Source organism: Chiloscyllium plagiosum, unplaced genomic scaffold (genome assembly GCF_037043375.1).
Source record: "Chiloscyllium plagiosum isolate Xiang-an unplaced genomic scaffold, Cpla_swu_hap1 HiC_scaffold_9, whole genome shotgun sequence".
Classification (NCBI taxonomy): Eukaryota; Metazoa; Chordata; class Chondrichthyes; order Orectolobiformes; family Hemiscylliidae; genus Chiloscyllium; species Chiloscyllium plagiosum.
Window position 1 is genome coordinate 100,291,953 of NW_028270147.1, and position 19,017 is coordinate 100,310,969.

The following is a 19,017-nucleotide window of genomic DNA, read 5'->3' on the forward strand; positions in this document are numbered from 1 at the left end:
CCCCGAGCGAACACAGTTCTACTAATATTCAAATCCAGCCAATTGATTAATACTCCAACCAACACCATTGCACAGTGTTAGCAGTGTGCACCATTCATCAGAAGCAGTGCTGCAACACACCATGGTATCACCTTCCAAACATGCAACATCTCCCACCTCAAAGGACAAGCACTGTGCAGGTTATCTTATGAGAAAAGGTTGGATTGGACATGTTTGTGTTTATTGGAGTTTGGTAAAGCAAGAAGTGACTTGACCGATACATATGAGGTCCTGAGGGGCCCTGACAGCCAGAAACATATGAATTAGGAGCTGAACTTGCTCCACTATTTAATAAGGTTACACCTGACTGTGACATGTATGCAACATTGCATCTATCCATTTGATTAATTTGCCTAACAAGAATCTATCCACATTAATCTTAAAAATATTCAATGACCTCATCTCCACAACCTTCCGAGGTAGACAAGTTGAACAATGCTTAAGAAAAATGTTCCCTCGTCTCTGTCTTTAAAGGCCGACCATTAATTTTAAAACAGTGTCCTCCAACTTTGTCTGACTGACCCACAGGAGGAAATGATTTGGAGATGCCGGTGTTGGACTGGGGTGTACAAAGTTAAAAATCACACGACACCAGGTTATAGTCCAACAGGTTTAATTGGAAGCACACTAGCTTTCGGAGCACCGCTCCTTCATCAGATGAACTTTGTACAGGAGGAAATGTCCTTTTCACATCCACCTTGTGAAAGACCTCATGATTTTATACATTTCAACCAAATCACTTTTCACTCTTCTAAACAAGTGCTGTCTGTCCAATCTTCCATCATAGAACTACATGCTTATTCCAGATATCAATCTAGTAAACCTTCTCTGAATCGCTGCTAGACATTCTTCTTAAAATAAAGAGACCAGACTGCATGCAGCATTTAAGATATGGTCTCACCAATATATCAGTACAACTGAAACAGAACATCCTTACCTTTATATTCCTTTTGTAATACATAGCATTCGATTAACCTTCCTAATCACTTGCTGCACCTGCTCATTAACTTTTTGTGACTCATGCACTAGATGGGGAAGTCTTGGAGGAGGGGAATCAGAGGGGGTGATGGTGGGGGTGACTGGGTGAGGGGAGAAACAGTGGGCTCTGGTTTGCGGAGCTGATTGCTGAGGCCATGCAATCTGTAGAAGCTGCAGATTAACATTCTCCGTTTGATTTAGGAAAGGACTGCAAAGCAAGATGACCATCTGGACCAATAAACCCACTGATGGCCCCTTTTTGTGTATGCTTGCTCACAGTCTGCCTTATGTGACAATTCCTCGGAGGAAGAATGTGAATCAGCAAATACTGAATATGAGAGAGATGTCTCATGGGGCATTACTTAAAGCTCCCAGAAAGAAATATCTGGCACCAACTGTGCATAGTGATGAGGTGACTGTATTAGGAGACCAGGGACCTAGGCCAATAACCTCGTCATAAAATTTCAAATCCAAAGCCCTACGAGGGGTGCAGAGTTGGACTGTACTCATCGCTCAGTATCTGATGTGCATCGTTCTATTCAAAGTGATGTTGAGTAGTGGAGTGGTCCTAACCAGCTTGATGATCATCGCAGGACATTGAGCTTTAATGTTCTTAGAAACTGTTTCCCAACCAAGTGTAAAGAAACAAATGCCAGCTTACGTATCATAGATATTCAAAAATGTCATATGCTGAATAATCTCACTTGAACATTTCTGTAAAGGTCACCAGAGGGCAATACTGATACACCACTCTGGTCAGCTATACACAAACTCTCACACGAATAGCTTAGTCCTTACCATATAACTACTACAATAATGTTCAATTTTATATGACCTTTTTTTACATACTCCTACTTGTGGGAAGTAATTGTGAAGCCAACTTTGTCTACCTCAGGTAAACATTGACTGGGACTGAGGTAAAAACAATGACTGCAGATGCTGGAAACCAGATTCTGGATCAGTGGTGCTGGAAGAGCACAGCAATTCAGGCAGCATCTGACGAGCAGCAAAATCGACGTTTCGGGCAAAAGCCCTTCATTGACTGGGACTGATACAATGCTTTCATTAGCATTAAATGGGGGTTGAAGGTGGAAGAGATGGAGAAGATTGGGATTTCCTGACAACCAGTGTTAGATGAAGTGGCCCCCTGTGTTCTTGTATTGCAAATCCTGACCCAAAGAAACCGGTGTTTCTCTCTGTCTCTGTCTGGAATACAATTGCACAGTGCTGACTCCATCCATGCCTAAGTTTATCTGTAGCTGAAATTCAGCTGCCTAGAATCCACAAACAGGATTGTGACAATAATTCCAATGTTTCAGCTTGTTCTTGCCACTCAATTGATTTTTTCCTATTTTCATGCTATGTTTTGCCCCTTATCCAGTCATGTCCATCATGTGCTTGATACTCCATGTCATTTCAACAATTCTTTATCATATTTGCTTCTCATCTCCACCTTTGCATGATCCATCTCCAACATGGACTATCCCTTCCTGAATTTCTCAGTTTCCATTTTTGGGGACAGGTTATTTGCTAAATTCTGTATGTTCAATGCCCATTTAAATGCTCTTAACATCGGCGAGTCTACTGCTGTTGCAGGTAGGCAGTTCCACACCCCTACTACTCTCTGAGTAAAGAAACTACCCCTGATATCTGTTTTGAATCTATCACTCCTCAATTTAAAGCTATTTTCCCTCGTATTAGCCTTCACCATCCAAGAAAAAAGGCTCTCAGTGTCCACCCTATCTAACTCTCTGATTATATGTCTCTATTAAGTCACCTCTCAACCCTCTTCTCTCCAATGAAAACAGCCTCAGTTCCCTCAGCCTTCCCTCATAAGACCTTCCTTCCATACCAGGCAACATCCTAGTAAATGTCCTCTGAATCCTTTCCAAAGCTTCCACATCCTTCCTATAATGTGACCAGAACTGTATGCAATACTCCAGATGTGGCCTTACCAGTGTCTTGTACAAATGAAGCATGACCTCGTGGCTCCGAAACACAAACTCCCTACCAATAAATGCCAACACAGCATATGCCTTCTTAACAACCCTATCAACCTGGGTGACAACCTTCAAGGATTTATGCACCTGGACATCGAGATCTCTCTGTTCATATACACTGCCAAGAATTTTACCATTAGCCCAATACTCTGCATTCCTGTTACTTCTTCCAAAGTGAACTATCTCACACTTTTCCACATTAAACTCCATTTGCCACTTCTCAGCTCAGCTCTGCATCTTATTTATGTCTCTCTGTAACGTACAATATCCTTCCACACTATCCTGCACATTTCCCACATGCCTGCCCACGACACTTCCCCATGCCCTCCTTCTCAGAACCATGGCATTCCCCTCATCTCCAGGATCGTGGTCTGTTATTTTCACCACCTCTGCATAGTGTCACCATCAAACATATCTTCTACTTCTCTCCTCCATCAGTATTCCGGAGGGACCATTCCCTCCAGGACATCCTGGTCCACTACTCAATCCCCTCCATCCATAGCACTTTCCCATGCAGTTACAGAAGGTGCAATACTTGTTTTTCACTTCCTACCTAACTCTCCAAGGCCCTAAACACTGCTTCCAGGTGAAGGAGCCATTTAGAACATAGAACATAGAACAATACAGCACAGAACAGGCCCTTCGGCCCACGATGTTGTGCCGAACTTCTAACCTAGATTAAGTACCCATCCATGTACCTATCCAAATGCCGCTTAAAGGTCGCCAATGATTCCGACTCTACCACTCCTACGGGCAGCGCATTCCATGCCCCCACCACTCTCTGGGTAAAGAACCCACCCCTGACATCTCCCCTATACCTTCCACCCTTCACCTTAAATTTATGTCCCCTTGTAACACTCTGTTGTACCCGGGGAAAAAGTTTCTGACTGTCTACTCTATCTATTCCTCTGATCATCTTATAAACCTCTATCAAGTCACCCCTCATCCTTCGCCGTTCCAACGAGAAAAGGCCGAGAACTCTCAACCTATCCTCGTACGACTTCCTCTCCATTCCAGGCAACATCCTGGTAAACAACATCCTGGTTTACTTTTACCTCTCTCAATTCAGTTGACTCTGTTCGCTGCTCAGAAGGCAATGTTCTCTATATTGGGGAGACCAAACACAAACTGGGTGACTACCTTGTGGAGCATCTCTGCAAACATGAAAGGTATTATTTCATTGAATGTAGTTAGAGTCATAGAACCAAACAGTGCAGAAGAGGCCATTCGGCCCATTGAGTTTGCACTGACAGTGAGAAACACCTGACATTCAACCTAATCCCATTTACTAGCGCTTGGTCCATAGTCTTGAATGTTATGGCATACCAAGTTCTTATCCGAATCCCTTTTTTAAAGGATATGAGGCAATTTGCTTCATATTCACCATCCACCCAGGCAATTCCAGTCCATCACCAGTCTCTGTGTAAAAGGATTTTCCTCATGTTCTCCCCAAACCTCCTGTCCCTCATCTTGAACCTGTGTCGCCTTGTGACAGACCCTTCAACTGAGGGGAACAGCCGCTCCTTATCATCTCTGTATATACCCTTCATGATCTGGTACATTTCAATCGGATCGTCCCTCAGTCTTCTCTACTCCAACAAAAACAATCCAAGCCTGTCCAACCTTTCCTCATAATTTAAATTTCTCTATCCTGACAGCATCCCGGTGAATCTCCTTTGCAATCGCATCCTGCACACAGTACTCCAGCTGTGGTCTCACAAAATTTTTAGACAACTCCAAATGAATTCCCTGTTTTTATAATCTATGACTTGATTGATTAAGGCATGTCCCATATGCCTTTACACCACCCTACTAACATGCCCTTCTACCTTCACAGATTAGATTAGATTCCCTACAGTATGGAAACAGGCCCTTTGGCCCAACAAGTCCACACCGACCCTCTGAAGAATAACCCACCCAGACCCATTCCCCGACCCTACATTTATCCCTGACTAACACACCTAACACTATGAGCAATTTAGCACGGCCAATTCACCTAACCTGCACACCTTTGGACTGTGGAAGGAAACTGTAACACCCGGAGGAAACCCACACAGACACGGGGAGAACGTACAAACTCCACACAGACAGTCGCCCGAGGCCAGAATCAAACCCGGGTCCCTGATGCTGTGAGGCAGTAGTGCTAACCACTGAGCCACCGTGCTGCCCAAAGTTTTCTATGGACAAACAATTCAAGGTACCTTAGTTCCACAGAATTCCTAAAGTCACGCCATTCATTGAATACTTTATTGTCAAATTGCTATTTTAAAAGTGTATGATCTCATACTTTCCGGGCCATCCTGTTTATATCTTCCTGTAGTCCAAGACACTCAACGTCACTGTTAACCATCTGACCAATCTTTGCGTCATTTGCAAACTTACTAATCCAACCCCTACACAGTGATCTATCTCATATAAATGACAAATAGGGAACTCAGCACAGACCCCTATGTATGCCATAGGACACTGGCTTCTGGTCATTAAAGCAGCCTTCTGTCATGACCCTCTGCCTCCTACAACTGAGCCAATTTTGAATCCACATTTCAGCGAAGGTTCACTCGGATGACCCTCAATATGGAAGGACAGTCCTATGAGTCAAGGCTAAATAGATTGGGATTCCACTCATTGGAATTTAGAAGAATGACAGGTCATCTAATTGAAATATAAAGGATTCTTATGCGGCTTAATAGGATAAAGGCTGACAGTCAGTTCCCCTCAAAGAACAAAGAAAATTACAGCACGAGAACAGGACCTCCGGCCCTCCAAGCCTGTGCTGATCCAGATCCTCTATCTAAACCTGTCGCCCATTTTCTAAGGATCTCTATCCCTCTGCTCTCTGCTCATTCATGTCTAGATACATCTTAAATTATGCTATTGTGCCTGCCTCTACCACCTCTGCTGGCAACGCATTCCAGACACCCATCACCCTCTGCGTAAAGAACGTTCCACGCATGTTTCTCTTAAACTCTTCCTCTCTCACCTTGAACTCATGATCTTTAGTAATTGAATCCCCCACTCTGGGAAAAAGCTTCTTGCTAACCACCCTGTCTATACCTGTCATGATTTTGTAAACCTCAATCAGTTCCCCCCTCAACATCTGTCTTTCTATTGAAAATAATCTTAACCTACTCAACCTCTCTTCATAGCTAGCATCGTCCATACCAGACAACATCCTGGTGAACCCCTTCTGCATCCTCTCCAAAGCATCCACATCCATTTAATAATGTGGCGACCAGGACTGTACGCAGTATTCCAAATGTGGCCAAACCAAAGTCCTATACAACTATAACATGACCTGCCAACTCTTGTACTCAATACCCCGTCTGATGAAGGAAAGCATGCCATATGCCTTCTTGACCAATCTATCCACCTGCGTTGCCAGCTTCAGGGTACAATGGACCTGAACACCCAGATCTTTCTGTACATTAATTTTCCCCAGGGCTTTTCCATTTACCGTATTGTTTGCTCTGGAATTGGCTCAGGAGTGAGTCTCGGACCAGTGGACATATTCTCAGAACAAACGGGCATCAACTTAAGTCTGAGATTAGGAGGAATTTATTTTCTCAGAGGCTGGAGGGTCTTTGGAACTCCTTGCCACAGAGAACTGTGGAGGCAGAGTCCTTGTGTATATTTAAGGCTGAGTTAGATTTTTGATCAGTCGAGGGAACATGGGTTACAGGAAAGGGGGAAAAAGTGGACATGAGAAATGTCAGATCAGCTATGATCCTATTGAAAGATGGAGCAGTTCCTATTTATGGATTGATGGATACTGAGCTTGTGGTCATTTGCTATTTCTAGTCATCACCTTGTTCTCATGCTTGTATCTCTGTCCTGAGCCTGCTACAATTTTCCAGTGGGGACCAACACTATTCCCTTTGCCTTTTGCTCTATGACATCTTTGTTGTTTAATTTCTTCCACACTCCCACCCTCTCCATGACTTGCTCTTTTGTTCATTCTTGCATAAGAATTGCGTTGTGTGTATAAGATGATATGCTGTCTGTTTAAGAGGGTGCACTGTGTGTGTAACAGCTTGTGCTGTGTATAGCAGCATGTAGCTTGTGTAAGAATGTGCACTGAATGTGTAAGAGGGGGCATTCTGAGTTTAAGGACGTACATTCTGTGTGTAGGAGGGAGTGTTGTGTCTAAGAGGGAATGCTGAGTATGTAAAAGCATGTTTAAGAGTGTGTACATGACAGTCTGAGACAGGGAGGAACACTTCAGCCCCATGGCATCAATGTGGATTTCACCAGTTTCCTCATTTTCCCTTCTCCCACCTCACCCCAGCTCCAACCTTCCAGCTCAGCACCGCCCTCATGACCTGTCCTACTGCCTACCTTCCTTTCCACCTATCCACTTCACCCTCCTCTCTGACCTATCACCTCCATCTCCACCCCCATTCATCTATTGTACTCTATGCTACTTTCTCCCCACCCCCAACCCCCTCTCATTTATCTCTCCACCCTGCAGGCACCCTGCCTCTATTCCTTATGAAGGGCTTTTGCCCGAAACATCGATTTTCTGCTCCTCGGATGCTGCCTGACATGCTGTGCTTTTCCAGCACTACTCTGATCTAGACTCTGGTTTCCAGCATCTGCAGTCCTTGTTTTTATCCAGTATGAGACAGGGTGCATATTAGGTTTAAGTGTGCGTTGGGTGTAAGGATGTATGTGAATATATGTAAGACTGTGTGATAGAGTGTAAGAGAATGTGACAGAGAGTAAGAGCCTGTAAAAGTGTGTACAAAGAGTGTAAGAGCGTGTGACAATATAAGAGTCATAGATGTACAGCATGGAAACAGACCTTTCGATCCAACTCATCCATGCCAACCAGATATCCTAACCAGTCCCTCCTCCCTATCTTTTATCTTAGCCTGCTGGACCAACTTTCCTCATTCCTGAAGAAGGGCTAATGCCCGAAACGTCGATTCTCCTGTTCCCTAGATGCTGCCTGACCTGCTGCGCTTTTCCAGCAACACATTTCCATCTCAGATATCCTAACCTAGTCTAGTGCCATTTTCCAGCACTTGGCCCATATCCCTCTAAAACCTTCCTATTCATGTACCCATCCAGATGCCTTTTGAATGTTGTAATTGTACCAGCCTCCACCACTTCACCTGGCAGCTCATTCCACACACACACCACCCTCTGTGTGACAAAGTTGCCCCTAAGGCCTTTTAAATTGTTTTTCTCTCACCCTAAACCTTTGCCCTCCAGTTTTGGAATTCCCCACCCCAGGGTAAAGACCTTGTTTCTTTACTGTATCCATGCCCCTCATGATTTTATAAACCTTTATAAGGTCACCCCGCAGTCTTTGACGCTCCAGAGAAAACCATGTGACTGAATGAGAATTTGTGCAGCAGAGTGTAAGAGCATGTGAGACAGCATAAATGAGTGAAGAAAAGAGTAAAAGTGTGTAATCTTACCTCAGAGAGCAGCAGATCGATGATGTGGAAGACCATGCAGAGTGGGAACTTGACAGTGAAGAGTGTGAGGAACCACTGCGAAGCATACATGTGTGCCTCCAAGTTCAGATCCATGAAGTGATTGTGGAGGTCAGGTAACCGTTCCTGCAAATACCAAACAAGAATTAGGGGTTTGCCTTCAACACCCACTCTCAAAATAACAGGCAACCATTATACAGGCCAACACAAACACAGAAGTAAGGGTCTGAGCCGAAACATTAACTCTGATTTCTCTCCACAGATGCTGCCAGACCTACTGAGCTTTTCCAGCTATTTCTATTTTTGTTTCTGATTTACAGCATCCACAGTTCTTTCAGTTTTTATTATCGAGGCCATACTGACAGTTCATACTCACTGCTTCAAACAAAATGAGCAGGACTCCAATTTTACCATGTAATGAGGTGCATCATTAAGAATCCATTTTTGCAATAGAGAAAAGGCACGATATTTAAACTATCACAAGTACACCATCACTGGCAGTTCACCTTAGGTCCCACACAGCGTAAATGGAACAAGGGCTACATGTGACAAGAAACCATCAGCCAATCATCCAAACGGAACACTGGGCTCTTGTCCTTTGAGGGATGTGTTCAAAATCATGAAAGACAGTATAGATAGAGAGAACCCGTCCTATTAGTAGGAGGATCGAGAAACATGGGATACAGATTTAAAGGGATTGGCAGGAAAGACAGAGAAAACAAGGAATACCTTTGTTTTCATAGTGAGTGATTGGAATCTAGGTGCACAGAATCTGGCAGAGTGAAAAAGGCAGATTCAATAATGGCTTTTGCAAGGGAGAGTTTAAAAAAAAACATGCAGGACAACATGGGAAAGGTGAGACTAGCTGAGTTGCCATGGCAGTCAGTACAGGTTTGATGAACTGAATGGCCACTTTGCAACCATACAATGTTTACAGCATACAAAGTTAAAAATCACACAACACCAAATTATAGTCCAACAGGTTTATTGGAAGCACTAGCTTTTGGAGCGCTGCTCCTTCATCAGGTGGTTGTGAAGGAGCAGCGCTCCGAAAGCTAGTGTGCTTCCAATTAAACCTTTGGATTATAACCTGGTGTTGTGTGATTTTTAACTTTGCACACCCCAGTCCAACACCGGCATCTCCAAATCATGACTACCATCGACACCACTAACCGTACGGTTGCGTGAGTGCAGAAATGGGTGACACTGAGGACAGCATGAGAAGCTCAGGGTTCCAAGTGATGTAGTTCGCTGCTGGACACTTCACTGCATTCCTGTTTGTGTCACCGTCACCCAAGAATTTCTGGAAATCGATGAAGGGGGCGTTGATATAGTACCACCTTATTAAATAGGAACCTTCATCATGTTATGTTATCCTCAAGGTGAAAGTGGATACTGCAGATTGGAGTCAAGATTAGAGTTGTTGGAATGCTAATGAAGGGCTTTTGCCTGAAACGTCAATTTTCTTGCTCCTCGGATGCTGCCTGATCTGCTGTGCTTTTCCAGCACTATTCTAACCTTGACCCCAATGTTATGAGCAGCAGAGATTTAATTCCATCTGCAGTAACTATGGTATTTGTACAGAGTTACTGCAGCATTTTTGAAGAAAACAGATACACTGTTGAAGCTTTTCATCTTGTACTATCAAATGCCAAAGAGGAATAATAATTTATATTATAAATACAGAAGCTCAGTACTATGGAGCGACTAAAGTTTACCTTTCATAAATTAATCAGGATTTTCTTTTAAGTTTTTGAGTACACAAGTTCATCCAAAACTGGGTTCTGTCAGCTGCTTCTTTTCAACAGTGAACTTTTGAGAAAACACTGGCACAGACATCTGCAGGTGTGGATCAGAATCTGTAACTCTGAAGCTGTGACAGGTGATATATATAGGGCAGTGTATGCTAACAGTTTCATGTGGATAGATGATACTCCTGGTTGCTTTACAACTTTCCAGACTTCCCTTCAGGGTTTTGACCCAGGCCTTTTCACCAGGTTGGCTTCAGTAATAGGCCATTTACTCAGTGACAGATTCTACTGAATCCCTTTCGCAGAACTACACCAACGTTCTCCTTGCTTGCTTCAATAGACATTGATACATGCAAATTCAGAATCAGTGTAGAGTTTTAATTTCCCATGAACAGCCTGAAATCCGACCTTTTAGATATTAATAAATAATTCAAATGTCCACCCAAGCACTCTGGTTTCAGTTTAACAATCTTAGAAATGATGACGACTATGGATCTGAATCCTGATTCAGAAGGGTGTGATTTCAAGCCCAAGCCCCATACAAAAACATAAGCAATGACCTTGACTGACCATTCAATGTGCAACTGGGAGAGAACTGCACAACTGGGAGTAAAGGTACTGTCTTTCAGGAGAAACATACAAACAAGTATAATTCTACCCTATCAAGTAGATTTAATGAAGGTGTCCATGCTGATACTTGACTCACAACTGGCAACATGACTGCACTTGCTACACTTTGAAATTATTGAACATGAAGTAACCCATGTTCCAAGAGGGATCTGCGACCTGCAACACCAGCTCAACACTCGCTGAGGTGGCAAGAGTGAAACCCTGCCCACCTATTGCTGCAGACAATTACAACCATTGAATACATATTCAAATGAACAAAAACATATAGTGAAATGCAATATTTCCGAAGGAAAAATACAAGACAATATTGAATAAACTCTCAGAATTTTCATCTCGATCCGTGTGTGGTAGCAAGTTTTGGTGAGACAAGGCACTTGGTGCTTACCTGGAGTAGCCTCTCCAGTTGGTAAAATTTGCAATGTAGATCCTCAAAGTTGTTCTTGTAGAGTTCCCGGAGACCATAATCATACATAATCTTCACCAAGACGCAAAATGCCTGCTCCTCCGGCATCTGTGAATAGGTATTTATTCCACAAGTCAGGATGACATTCATTAGCCATAGAAGGTCTCTGAACAGATCAGACTAACATTTTTGATCAGCCCTGAAGCCAACAATGTTCACTATTACTCAGAGGTAGCACTCTCAGCTGAGCCCATACATTTAAAAATTCATTCTGATACTGAACTCAAAGTCTACACAGGCACTCTGAGTGTGGTATGGGCAGAAATGGTCAGACCATAACAGAGTGAGATAAGACAGCATATACTTGGTGGAAGTTGAGAATTCGGTGCATGGGAGGAAAGATGCTTTCGGTCAGGTTCATTGCAAGAACTTAAGCTTGCTGAGCGGGCATTCAGTGAAGGGGAAGAAGAAGAGGTCGCTTTATGAGTAGATGCTATTAGGTACTACATTTCAAAGTCAGGGAATTTTGCAAAAATGTAAATTTATAAAATGACCCATCACTAGAAAAAATAAGTCAAAAGGAAACATTACAAAAGTAAGATTAAGGTATGATACGCCCATCCTCTGGCAAATGGGGGGGGTTGGATAGTTCATATGATCAAGACAGACATGTGCAGGATGGATCACCAGCTGTAAAATCTTCAGCTACAGTGGTGTCAATGTGGTACATCTGTTTGGAAGAGAACTGTATGGATAGTATATTCATGCAGGTTAGAGGCAATGCAAGCAGTTAGGGAATGGGCAACTCTAGACAGCCAAAGAAAGCAAAGTAGGAGTTCCACAAGATTTCTCTCACTAAATGGGTATCTCTGCAGAATACTGACAAAGGTGAAACAGAAGGATAAGGCAGGTGAATACATAGTTGGAAAGATGGCATACGATGGGCCTCTAGATTCCATGGACAATTGAGATTGGCTCTGGGGATGATGGCACCGGTACAAGCTGGACGGGGAGCACCTGAACAAAGCTGGGACAGAGTTTCTTGGACGGCATTTGGCTAGTGCTTTGGGCGACATGAGATTTAAACTAACAATCAGAGAAAAGGAGGAAGGGGTTGGAGAACCTGGAGAGCAGATGAGAAAGTATCACTCTGGTGCACAAGAACACAGGGAAAGACACAGGGAACACACCAAGACAATAACATCTAGCAGACTAAGAGGTGAAGTTGCGGAAAAGAAGGAAAGAAATAAATCTAAATCAGGGTAACATATTTGTGAGCATACAGCGTGTAGTCAATAAGATTGTTGAGGTACAGGTGCAGATTGCCTCGTGAAATTATGACATTATGGCTACAGAGACATGGTTGAAGACTCAGCAGGAATGGGTGTTAAATAATCCTGGTCACAAGGTATTCAGAAAAGACATGAAAGGGAGAACCATGGCAGTATTGGTTATGGAGTTCAGTGCAGTGGTGGAGAAACCGGATGTCAAAGAGGTTTCAAGGACAGAATCAATTTGGCAAAAGCTAAGGAACAAAAATGGTGCAATCACATTGCTCAGTGGTCATTCCAAGATTGTATTCAGAAGAACTTTCTACAACAGTGTGTGCCTAGTCCAACCAAAAAAAAGAGGAGCTGCTCGAGTTCTTGGGAATTAGGTGGATCAAGTTGATCAAGTTCAGTGGGGGAAGCACATAGGGGACTGTGATCATTGTAATTATAAAATTTACAAATGACAGTGGGAAAGAACAAAGGACAACCCAGAATCTGAGTTCAGCAGGGAAAGAGGAGAGCTGGGTTGGACAGATTGGAACTGAAGATTGGCAACAAAAACAGTAGCCGAGCAATGGGTTACCTTCAACGAAGAGATGGTTCAGGGACAGTTAAGGTATATTCCCTCAAAAGGAGGAGATGGAAAAACAAATTCAGAGATCCCAGGACGTAAATGGAGATAGAGGAAGAAAAAAAAAACCTGATGGGTATGAGGTAAAAAATTGAATTGAGAGCCAAGATGAATGCAGAAGATTCAGAAGGGAAGTGAAAACCCAAATAAGAGCAGCTAGGAGAGGTTAAAAATAAAGATTGGCAGCTCATATAAAGAATAATCCCAACGTCTTCTACAGAACACATAAACAGCAAAAGTAATGGAGTCGCAGGCTATTCAGGATAGTGAAGGAGGCATTTGGTATGCTTTCCTTTATTCGTCATAGTATTGAGTACAGGAGTTGGGAGGTCACGTTGCGGCTGTACAGGACATTGGTTAGGCCGCTGTTGGAATACTGCGTGCAATTCTGGTCTCCTTCTTATCAGAAGGATTTTGTGAAACTTGAAAGGGTTCAGTAAAGATTGACAAGGATGCTGTCAGGGTTGGAGGATTTGAGCTAAGGGAGGGGTTGAATAGGCTGGGGTCTTTTCCCTGGAGCGTCATAGACTGAGGGTGACCTTATACAGGTTTATTAAATCATGAGGGGCATGGGTAGGATAAATAGACAAAATCTTTTCCCTGGTGTGGAAGAGTCCAGAACTCGAGGGCATAAGTTCAGGGTGAGAGGGAAAAGACATAAAAGAAACCTAAAGGGCAACTTTTTCACTCAGAGAATGGTACGTGTATGGAATGAGCTGCCAGAGGAAGTAGTGGAGGCTGGTACAATTGCAACATTTAAAAGGCATCTGGATGGGTATATGAATAGGAAGGGTTTGGAGGGATATGGGCTGGGTGCTGGCAGGTGAGGCTAGATTGTGTTGGGATATCTGGTCGGCATGGACGGGTTGAACCGAAGGGTCTGTTTCCGTGCTGTACGTCTCTATGACTCTATGTAGGAAATGGAAGAGTAGGACCAATTAGGAACAACCAATGAGATTTACACGTGGAGGCAGGGAACATGGCTGAGGCATTAAATGAATAAGTTGAATCTGTCTTTCATAGGGAAGGAGATGCTGACCAAGCTATGGTGTCAGAGGAGAAAACACAATCATTGGAAAGGTTTAAAATTGATAAGGAGGGGCATTGGATAGACACTGGTATTTAAAGGTGATAGGGCACTGGAAACAAATGATCCAAGAATATTAGAGTCATAGAGTCACAGAGATGTACAGCATGGAAACAGACCCTTCCGTCCAACTCGCCCATACCAACCAGATATCCTAACCTAATCTCGTCCCATTTGCCAGCACTTGGCCCATGTCCCTCTAAACCCTTTCTATTCATATACCCATCCAGATGCCTTTTAAAGGCTGTAATTGTACCAGCCTCCACCACTCCCTCTGGCAGCTCATTCCATACTCGCACTCTCTGTATGAAAAGGTTGTCCCCTAGGTCTCTTTTAAATTTTTCCCTCACCCTAAACCTATGTCCTCTAGTTCTGAACTCACCCACCCCAGGGAAAAGATTTTCTTTATTTACCCTATCCATACCCCTCATGATTTAATACACCTCTATAAGGGCACTCCTCAGCCTCCGACACTCCAGGGAAAACAGCCCCAGCCTATTCAGACTCTCCCTGTAGCTCAAATCCTCCAACCCTGGCAACATTCTTGTAAATCTTTTCTGAACTCTTTCAAGTTTCACAACATCTTTCCGATAGGAAGGAGACCAGAACTGCACACAATATTCCAACAGTGGCCTAACCAATGTCCTGTACAGCTGCAACATGACCTCCCAACTCCGGTAGGAGAAAGTGAGGTCTGCAGATGCTGGAGATCAGAGCTGAAAATTTGTTGCTGGAACAGCGCAGCAGGTCAGGCAGATTCCTGAAGAAGGGCTTATGCCCGAAACGTCGATTCTCCTGTTCCCTGGATGCTGCCTGACCTGCTGCGCTGTTCCAGCAACACATTTTCAGCTCCCAACTCCTGTACTCAATACTCTGACCAATAAAGGAAAGCATTAGCGAGTTTTGAGTTTTGGAAACGTAAACACATAAATAGAAAGTGGGTCACTAACACCATCGGAGGCTCACTGATGATGTTACCTAGTATAGTGATGAAACATCTGAAAAAGAACCTTCCAGCTAGTTAGCAAACTTACATCCAAAGGAAAGCATACCAAACGCCTTCTTCACGATCCTATCTACCTGTGACTCTACTTTCAAGGAGCTATGAACCCTCACTCTTTGCTCAGCAACACTCCCCAGGACCTTGCCATTAATATTGAAGGGTGGAAATCACAGAGGCACTGATGGAGAACTAGGGAATTGAAAACATTGTGCCCTTGCTCGAAAAGAATTTGTAAGGAGAAATCCAGCAGTTAGAGACCGATCTGTTTACCTTCACTGACTAGCAACTTCTTGATGTGCAGGGGACAATTTCCAAATTAGTGGAAGATACGAAATATGGAAGCATAGTAAACAGCACTTTCATGGAAAGAATATGGAGAAAGACTCTTAATAATGGGCACTATCCTAACTATGCAGGGCACAGTGACCTGGGTGGATATCTGCCTCAGTCATTAAAGGTGACAAGACAGGTACGCCAGTGCTTCAATTAATAATTAATAGTACAATTAATAAAGCATACACTATCCTAGGCTTCAATAATAGGGACAAAGAGTACAACAGAAAGGAAGCTAGTCTGAACCATCACAAGACACCAGATAGACTTCAGCTGCAGTACTGTGCCGTTCTGGGCATCAGACTATTGGAGACTATGGGACTGTTTTCCACGGAGAGAAAAGTGCTGAGAGCAGAGTTAATAGTAGTTTTCAGAATCAAGAGGTGGCTGGATGGAGTAGATTGGGAGAAAAGGTTCCCTCCCATAAAAGAAGTGAGAACAGAGGGTGAAAATATAAGGTAACTTACAAATGAAGCACATTGTGAGCGATTTGGTTTTGGAGCTCCCGACCTGGTGCAGGCAGGTTCAATTAAGGCATTCAAGAGGGCAATAGATGATAATTTAGTTAAGTGCAGGATTTTTGGAAAAGGCAGGAGAATGGCAGTAAGTCATGATGCGCATTCAGTTTGCTAGTGGATATATGATGGGCTGAACAGCTTCCATCTACAGTGTAACAACTTTGTGATTCTGTGAAATGAGCTCCCCACCATCAGACATGAACATCGGTCTGCCTCCCAGGGTACGCAAACAGACCCATGGCATCCCAGGTGCCCCGAACAATTTACATTTAGCTCTGGATCCACATCACTGAAACATATGACCTAGTTGTCATCACATTTCTGTTTGTCGGAGCTTGCTGCGCACAAATTGACTGCCTCAGTCCTCAATCTTAAAACAGCGACTGCAGCTCAGAAATTCTTATCGGCTGAGGGCAGTCAATCTGCGGAATCCTTTACCACAGAAGGATGTCAAGGAGGGTCATTAAGTGTATTCGAGGATGAGATGGACAGAGTTTGAAAGAGTAAGGGAATCAGGGGTTACAGGAAAAGGCAAGAAAAGTGGAGTTGAAGATTATCAGGACAGCCATGATCTCAGTGACTGAGGGAGTGGATTTGACAGCCAGATTAGCCTATTGTGCTCCTGTATCGTGTGTCACGGTTAATGGAGCTGCCTTTGCTGCCAGCCTCTTGCTTCCTTCTTAAAACCCGTACTCATTTCAAGTTCCAACCTTCTGAGAAGGTTTTTCTGAAGTACCAGAACCTCTCGTTAGTGTGGTACACATGGAGCAATATTTCCAACTAAAGTCAAGGGGTAGGGGATCACAGTCTGCTCATGTGCAGCAGCTTGGGATTGAGAATCTGGAACTTGATGGTTGGGGGAGGGGGGAGGGGGGGCGGCTACCAACTCTAAGGGCTCACCTCCTACCTGGCTTCAACAGCCTGAGGAATAGCATCTCACTGCCAGGTTGAGGTCCTTCACGTGAGTTTCTTCTGTTCCTGTGGCAGACAGCCACCTGATAACTGCCAAGTACCTTCTCCCGTGACGCTTACTGGAGGTGATAGTGTAAGCCGCAGGACCATTGCAAAACCCAACCTGGCTCTTCCTCATTAATCTCATTAACTGGTTTACTGCCCAGCTACGTGCGCAGAAAGTGATTGCCACAAGGGGTGGATGAAGGTCAGAAGTCCTGACTGCCATAACGTATGTGGTGACATGAAATTCTCTGACGCACAACAATGTACTTACGTGCAGCAGAAGTACAGCAGCCAGGAACGACTGGCCCTGGCAATAGCCAATGTCCTCGTCATACACAGAGTACGCCTGCGGAGAACAAAACAGCAGTGAAAATCAAGGCTCAGTTCCCAGCTCCACAAACACTGTCTCCACCCTGTAAAGATGTGCCCCCATGTCAGCTCACAGTTTAAAAGAATTCTACACATTTTTAACCTGTATTCTTACGATTTTTAAAGGACAGGCAACATTAGGATACTTTGTTCAATCAGGTCACTAAGGAAGTCAGTAAAACGCCAGAATTCTAACACCTGGAGAGAATGTGAATATTTATAGCCTGCAGTAGCATTTTTAGTCGAAATAAATAAACACTTTATTTTGAAAAACACATTTAAATAGGCAGGCAGATGATTCAGAATTAGCAATTGGCATGTGATTGCAATTGTGTATGTAGATGTTTCCTCTCGTGGAAGTGTGTAAAAAGATATCTCTTTGTTGGGAAAACTGTACATATTAAAGTGCTCACGGACTGTACTTGTGCAAAGATTACATGTGCCAAGGACAGGTGTCACACAGCTGCAGAAGTCAATGGTCACATACAGTCATAGAGTGCTACAGCACAGAGACACTTTGGCCCAAATTGGTCCATGTTTACCAAAATGTCCACCCACGCTAACCCCATTTCCTTGTACTTTGCCCAAATTAGGCTTATGCCCAAAACATCTACTCTCCTGCTCCTCGGATGCTGCCTGACCTGCTCTGCTTTTCCAGTGCCACACTTTTTGACTCTGATCTCCAGCATTTGCAGTCCCCACTTACTCCCAAATCTTTCTTATCCTTTCCTATCCATGTATTTGTCCAAATGCCTTTTAAATGTTGTTAATGTACCCACCTCAATTACTTCCACTGGCAGCTCATTCCATATGTATACCACCCTCTGTGTAAAAAGGTTGCCCCTCAGGTTCCCATTTATTCTTTCTCCTCTGACCTTAAACTGATGCTGGGTTTGGATTCTGGGTAATCCAAGATGCAGGACGGGAAAAATTTCTGGCTGTAAGAGCTGCTCCTTTTTTTTTGAGGTATTTTAAGTGATTTCCTCAAATTCCAGGAGCAGCAATTACTGTTTTGTATGCTGTTGCATTGTTTTGGAACTTTGGGGAAAAAAAGTCAAAACAACAGCAGTAAGCACATGGTGAGGACAGTGCAGGAGAGAGAGAGAGAGAGAGAGAGAGACTGCACGGTTACTGCCTTTGCTGTTTTCGAATTCATGTATCGCTAGACATCGGAGTGCATCTGGGAAAATTAACAAACAGTGAATTTCACAACTAATCTTGGAGGAACCTGTTTGGGTGAAGTTCACAATACAGAATCAGATAAGTTAATAGTTGTTTTAAGTCTGTCCAATAGAAAGGCTGCAGTAGTGAGTACAGTGGGTTCTTTCTTGACTCTATGTTTTTGGAGATAAGTCTCTTGATTAAACTTAAAATATAAGCCATAACTATTAATTTGACCTGGTGCCGTGTTTTGTAAAGGAATAAGACAGTGTTATTTTCTGGGTCTGTAGATTGTGAAGGAGCAAAAATGGCTTTGCAGTGATATGTACATCTTATCAGATGTGGGAGTCTAAAGAGAGTTTAAGGGTAACTGCAGATTATATCTGCCATAAATGCTGTTGGATGTGAATCTTATCAGATCGAATGGATCGATTGGAGACACAGT

The 19,017-nt window shown here is 43.5% G+C and overlaps 1 protein-coding gene across 2 annotated transcripts in view; it reads right to left on the bottom strand.

The window, feature by feature from the left end:
• The window catches only part of LOC122554081 (rab GTPase-activating protein 1-like), a 496,968-nt gene that overhangs the window by 113,217 nt on the left and 364,734 nt on the right, over positions 1-19,017 (bottom strand). For both annotated transcript variants that reach the window (XM_087990933.1, XM_087990934.1), the window contains exons 15-17: positions 17,314-17,388; positions 11,225-11,350; positions 8,441-8,584 (exon numbers count right to left, since the gene is read on the bottom strand). In XM_087990933.1, the coding sequence (XP_087847059.1) occupies positions 8,441-8,584; positions 11,225-11,350; positions 17,314-17,388 (345 nt within the window). The remainder of the gene's footprint in view (positions 1-8,440; positions 8,585-11,224; positions 11,351-17,313; positions 17,389-19,017) is intronic.